Source organism: Mercenaria mercenaria, unplaced genomic scaffold (genome assembly GCF_021730395.1).
Source record: "Mercenaria mercenaria strain notata unplaced genomic scaffold, MADL_Memer_1 contig_3827, whole genome shotgun sequence".
Classification (NCBI taxonomy): Eukaryota; Metazoa; Mollusca; class Bivalvia; order Venerida; family Veneridae; genus Mercenaria; species Mercenaria mercenaria.
Window position 1 is genome coordinate 9,479 of NW_026462005.1, and position 7,058 is coordinate 16,536.

Genomic DNA, 7,058 nt, shown 5'->3' on the forward strand with positions numbered 1-7,058 from the left:
GTACTGGTTCATAAAGTGAACGGTATTTTGAATGGACATTACGAGCTATTACATCGTCAAATAAAAAGACTTTTGTCTGGTTAAAAAAGAGAAACAGTTTAAATGATTAAAAATTACAATACATAACAAAACACTGGTAAAAAATCATAACATGTCACGTTACTGCACCTATATTTCCTCCTAAAAATGAAGAAGTCGTAGAAATACCTCCCTTTGCATTGAAAAACAAAAACGAACAAGGTAAGTTTGCTTTATCATTGTATTATGAAATATGTGTCATAATGTTCATATAGGGGAAGCAGGTAGTGGTGAGTAGCGAGACATCCGCTGATCCAAGTTCAAAATAAAAGACATGACTAAACGTATTACATACGAATTAATGCAAATAATCATTCTCCTTTTAATTGTAAGAGGAAGAATGATAAATCATGCCTAGTACAAACAGTATTTATATTCTTAAAATATACATTGCTACAGCTATAGTGAAAACACACAAACAGTATTAAAATGGTGAAAATCATCCTTTAAAAAGGTATTAAGATACCAGAAAACAAAATATTAGATCTACGTCAAACTAAAATATGCTGATACAATCTATTTAGCTCATTGGGATCACAGAACTTTGGGACCACAGAACGCAACAAACAATACTTTCACATATAGCTGATAAACACTGCTTGCCTGTACAGTTTCTAGTGCTTTATCTATGTTAAAATCAAAAGGTTAAGACAGATTTCACGGGTGCACGGAGCACAGCAAATACATCCCTAAGTAGACCAGTCACAAATCAAATTGTCGCGGAAAATATTGCAGACGGGTTACGTCAAAAATCCAATAACAAATATTTTTTTAATTACATGCAAGATACGAAAATATTGAAGGGGTAGAAAAAGGGAAAGGTGTATGGCACGCTCTAAAACGCAGTCTCCTAAGAGTCAGTATAATTACAGATAATAAAAGGAGAAGTGAGGGATGGGGTCGGGGGACATGAAAAGTAACACCACCATTATAAAAGACAATATACATAATATAACTTGCAATACGAAGTGAACAAAATGCAGGTGAAAATACGGGCACCTCCGTGGAACGGTCAGTAACTTAAATAAAAGAAACTGGTCATTTAACCTTTAGCCTACTGGCGGCAAGTAATTTTGCCTTTGGGACCAAGGCAGACTTTGATAAATAAGTGGTACTGCTCTCTACCATTAGGACGAAATACCAGAATGTATTAAATAAAACATGGAAATAGGGTCAGTCTAAGGTAGATAACTTTTGAGACAGAAACAACCGTCATATTTAATGTTAAGTGTAACAACAATCTAGAGATACATCATCCCTAGAGCATGCAAAAGTTGAACAGAAACTGTCTGAACTTCGAATGTTCCTTTTTATTTTCTCTTCATAGACAGAAACAAATGTATAACTTAGGAAAGCGGTACTAAGGTAGTTAGACAGTTCAAAACGATTAGATATCGAATAGAGGAAAGCTTCAATTAATAATTTTTGTTGGTCAGATAAATAAATATGAATGTAAATGGAAATAATGTGCAAAATGTTCACATAAAGACAAAAACATGATAAAATCATAAGAAATTCGTCAGCTAATAAAATAAGAAATCCAATTAAACTTGTTTTGGATTGACAATAATTAAAGATTATACATCAGTTTTACTGTCGTGGTCCGGTTAAGCGGAAACACAAGTCTTACTATGTTCATCACTCATGGCCATAGCAAGATCAAACAAGAAATAAATGTAATTACACAAAAACAAATCCAACCATATCAAAATTTTAGTATGGGCATTCAACAGTAATACCAAAAGAAAAACGAAAGTACATCAAACGAGCAAAAGTATACACTCACAAGAAAGATTTAAATCAACAAATGCATATCTTTATTAAAAGATTCTGCACTTGAATTTTATTTCTTAGGATGTATTCGTCCAGAATAATAGTTTTAGAATGAATGAATGATATTTCCACTTTTCGGGAACTCGGTCATTTTGGTCTTATCAGTTCGCGTTTTAGCAAGTTATAGATTATTAAACCAAATTAATTGACATGATAATTATATTACATGCTTGGTCTCGTGAAAGATATAAATACATTCTGTAGAAACGTCAGGTTATCTTTTTATGAAATTAAATACAAGCAGGACTATTTCTAAGATTACACTTTATATCGTACTTATAAAACCATTACCAACCTGAAATGAAAATATAATTTCAATAAAGTAAGATTTTGTAATGTAGACATATACCGCTACCGGTATTCAAGTTTATTCCACCAATATTAACGTTTGGAATACAGTTATGTCCTACGACACTGAACTTCAATAATTTTGGAAAAAAATTAATTCCTCATTTCATGAAATTATCAATCTGTTGTATACCATATTGAACCTCTTAAAGGTTTAAGAATTTACTTGGCTTCTAACGATGCTATATAATTTTGAAAAAGCGGTAATTATTTATGAAAACCAATCATACTAGCGGCGTAAGCTTCCGATAGCAGATTCTTTCGAAATACACAACCACGATTCAGGAACATTAGAAACATCATAACCATAATAATCGGCTAACTGCTTTTTGTATGTAGCAACAAACCACATCCAAAACTCAGAGTTCTCAGACATATCCATGTCTGGTTTGATATCCCAGTAAGGAAGATATTTCCGGTAATCCTTGAACAAATGCATTGTATTATCATCGCATGGCTTTCCTGCCAAGCGATAACAAACAAAATTGAATGCAAGGCAGTTGTGACTTTTGCCAAGCTTTTGGACGTTGAAGTTACATGTTTCTAGCATTGCTGTCTTGGATGCACTATCCTGGATTCCAGAACAGCATCCTGGTCTATGTTGTAAACATCTATGTTTAGAACTCTTTTCGTCATGCTTACTTTGACAACATGGTTCTCCGCAATATCTACATTGTTCTTCACATCCCCAGTACATTCTAAAGACCTCTTTATAAGGATTTAATGAACCCCACACTATTGTGTCCTCTGTCTCCTTCTTTGCTTCGGATGTCAATTTGTTTTTTGACTTTTTTAAGTTAATCAAAAGGATTCTATTAAAATTAGTAACATTTTGGATTGTTATGATTTCCCGTTTAGCATTACGGATATTCTCATCTAGAATTCGGCACTGTTTAAGATTTTTGTTTAGTTGTTCCATCCACATTTCTAAAGTAGGCGGACAATGCTTCAATAAATCAGTAGTAGCATTAATAGCATTATAAATATCTTCGAAAATCTTAGAAATTCTTCGTGAAGCAATTTTAAAGTAACCTGTTGAATTTTCTGCAAACAAATAATTCTTTGATTGTTTTGTTATCCACGCTTCTGCATACTCACTTGGGCTTTCAATATAAAACGTAAACGGAAAAAACTTCTCTCCTTCAGCCATATCAGTTAACATGTCTATAATTAAATCCAATTTTGTTCGGGGTATTGTCGTTTTTCGTAATTCACGCAATACTTTACTAGGCATGAACAATCTAATGGCTTCTCGAGCAATGGTTTCTATTTCACTACTTATCAATAAAGCCGCCGTGTCTTCTTGCTTCCTGTCTGACAAATATGCATCAAACTGAGCTCTTACAGATTGTTTGTAGTTGGTTAAACGTCTTGCAATTTTTTCTTGATATAATTCGTTTTGCTTCTGAAATTTGCTATAGGCATATTCACCCACATGGACACAAATTCGAATCGTAAATCTGTTCGTCAAAGTAAATTCATTTTTATGTGTTTTCAAATTTTCAATGTCCTTTTTTGCATTGTATAAAACTGTTTTGATATTAAACTCTGACATTTCTGTATCTGTTTGGCATAACTCATCTATTTGTAAACGGGTTTCTGAAAGAATTTTGTCAACATGAGGACGAACTAGCGATATCTTTTTCTTGTCGCTTACTATTATTTTACTTACATTGAAAAAGTGGCGAGGTATGCTTATATCGTCAGCATATTCTTCTATGTTTCTTAACTTTAAGCTAGCAGACGGAGGCTTTTGATTTATCATTTGGCACACAATAGCTCTTTCAGTAGCAAATAACTTGTAAAGATAATTGTGGACATGTTTTTCCGATAATGGTTCACTTTGATGGGTTCTTGGATCTATATTATGTTTATCAAAAAGACGTGATGAGTAGCAACAAATGATAACTAGTATTTCTGCCTTAGTTTTCATTTTTAAACTTTCATTCTTCCATGTGCTTTTACATTTGATTTCTTTTTCAACCTCTTCCAGAAACAAACTAATATTTTCATCTTTGATGCTGTAAGGACGTGTGATATAACTCTGAATTATATTTTCAATATTTGTAAGGGTATTTGTTACTTGCAAGACATCCTTTAATAAAAAATTTAATTTTTCCGAAAGGAGATCTGATAAATTACCTGAGAAGTGATCAGGCGTGTTGAATTGAAGAGTTTGCTCATCAATTAAACCATGTAACGATGCATCATTTTTATACATTTCGTGAAGCCTTTTTTTAAATATACAAATTGTTGGAACGTGGGACTTGTTTTCTATTTCCTTTACAAATTCCTGCCATATGTTTTCAAACTGTTTGTTTATTTCTTCAACTGACAAATCTTTAGCGTCTTTTGCAAGTTTCACTGACTTCTTATGAAGCTTATCTTCGTGCTCAGCGCGATTGGAATTTTGAAATATCTCAATACTCCTTTTTTGGCGAAATCTTTCGGTTTCTTTCTTGATACTATTGCGTAAATCCATGCATGTATACTCAAATCTTGCTGTTGTTTCGTCTTTCCATCGACAAATTGCATTTTTGAATTCATTTTCATTGAAACATTTATCAATTTCTAGCTTAACTTCAATTTCTTTCTTGTGAAGATCGTCGAATATTAATTCATTTGCTGCTTCCGTTGCCCCTTCAAGTTCTTGTTGCTCACTGCATTTTTGGAACACTTCCTGTGAAGTTTCGACGCACTTTTTCCGACAGAAGCATTGCAGTTCAGACAACCAGTGCAGAATTTTACTTTCTAGCAAGTTGTATGCCCGAATTTCTTCACTATTTCGAAAATAGAAAACAAAGTCTTCTGTTAAGACTCCTTTCCATAAATCTCTTGCATGCATTATTACGTCATTAAGTGAACCGTATGACTTTTCTGTGTCACTAATTGCCAACTGTAACAGTTTACTTTTGATGTCAGCAGCTTGAGAACTGTATTCGCATTTAATTCTTGGCGGACACCCTTCCAATAAATTTGGTAGAAACCAAACTTGTGATGTCATATCAAATTGTATTATTTGATTAAATTCCACAACATCTGCAATGCCCTCCATTTCAGCCGCATCTTTCGTGACACTATCAAGTATCTCCATCAGTTTGCTTACGGATGGCCTCATCTTATCAAGAGCCATTACACTTGAAACGTTGTGATGGATAAACGTACACCTTTTTCTTAAATCGATATTTGGATCTGCTAATTTAAGACGTAGAAAAGCATGAACCACTACTTGTAATATATCCCTGATGGCCATAGCGTTTTCCCCCATAACGTTCATAACTGTTATATCACCGAGCCCGGTAATTATGGTGGCCATCTGATTGTCAAAGTTACACTTTTCGTCACTGTCATCTGGAGCTCTTAATCCTTCTGTATCCAAAACTAAAATATATTGAAATAGATTATCTATACGTAAGGGTAATAATTTCATTTGTATACCCTTTGTACATCTACCAACACTTGTTGGGAATTGAGAGCCAAACATTGTATTTAATAAGGTAGATTTACCAGAGCTCTGAATGCCTAAAATCGACATTGTCAGAACTTTCGGAGATCCCATTATTTCAGAGACCTTTTCAAAAACCTTTCCTATCCAGTGCTGAGACATATGAAACGCTTCACCGTCAATTAATTCCAGTGTGTTGCCTTCTACAAAAAGTGATGCACAAACTTCCAACATAGTTTTGACAGATGGAAGCTCTACGCTTGTACTATCTTTCCTCAGAATAATGATAGTATCATAAATGTGTCCTATCTCATGGAACAATAGTTCTATGCTGAATGAGGCTTCTTGTATTTGGTTTTCCGTCCTTTTAATAGATTCTCTTTGAATTGCAATGTCTTCAGAATTCGGATTGCTCTTGCTTTTTATGTCGCCCATTCTAGTCCATGCAGTTCTGTTTTCTTTTATTAATTGTGGCAGTAATTTTTGCTTTTCTACTTGAATAAAAATGTTCAGCCATGCTAGAATAAATCTCAGACAAGACGGCGACTCTGCTTTTGAAACAAGGTATCTTGCAAAAAGCTTGATAGCTGGAGTAATGTTCTTAATCTGCTCCTTCCTAAGATCATCCATTTCGTGCCTTAACTGTTCAATCCTTGTTGTGTCTTGTTCTCTGCGGATTTTCATATTATTTTCGCCAAGACGCCTTGAATATAGAGAATGTGCCGGTGTGACTCTCCTCTTCCACAGTAGTGGAGCATCTTTTTCGGTACCCATAGCTTCTATAATATCTGTAGCTATACGTTTTCCTTCCACACAAGCCTGTTCTGTTTCATCTATCTTAACATTTTTATTTTCTATATTTGACAAACAGTCTTTTAGGGTCGTCTTGACAATATCTTTCTGGAAAATTTCTATCTTTTCTGATATAACGTTTGCCACTTGTAACATATTTTTTTCGATGCCGCATTCATGTGTAAGAACAATATGTATGATCAAATTTGGATTTTTTTCTTTAAGGCTAGCTTCGTATTGCCTTAAACTATTTACTGTATGTACATCTTTTCGATCTAAAGGACCACAAATAATTAGTAATACATAACGATAATTTTTTACAACATTTTGGACTTCGTTAAAACTCTGTAAAAGATACTTAATTTCAATTACCAGAACAAAGATATCTGTAATTTGTGAAAGAAATGGTAATACGTGTTCGCAAAAATACATTTGCAGATCTCCGCGGACATTAAAAAATGTAAGCGGAGAGCTTATATTGCCTTTTTCATCTTTTACCATTGGTAACCAAAACATCTCGACATACCCATCACTAACCTTTTTTTTTGCTGTCCCATATGTA

General features: G+C 33.8%; 1 protein-coding gene across 1 annotated transcript; it reads right to left on the reverse strand.

The window, feature by feature from the left end:
• Nucleotides 1-2,488: 2,488 nt before the first annotated feature.
• LOC128553442 (interferon-induced very large GTPase 1-like) lies at nucleotides 2,489-6,652 on the reverse strand. The gene has a single exon (XM_053534590.1). It carries the CDS (start codon nucleotides 6,650-6,652, stop codon nucleotides 2,489-2,491), a length of 4,164 nt encoding a protein of 1,387 aa, XP_053390565.1.
• Nucleotides 6,653-7,058: the final 406 nt, after the last annotated feature.

What these genes read in the sequence shown, in the direction of transcription:
- LOC128553442 (XM_053534590.1), bottom strand. Translation starts at nt 6,652, where the DNA reads ATGTTACAAGTGGCAAACGTTATATCAGAAAAGATAGAAATTTTCCAG.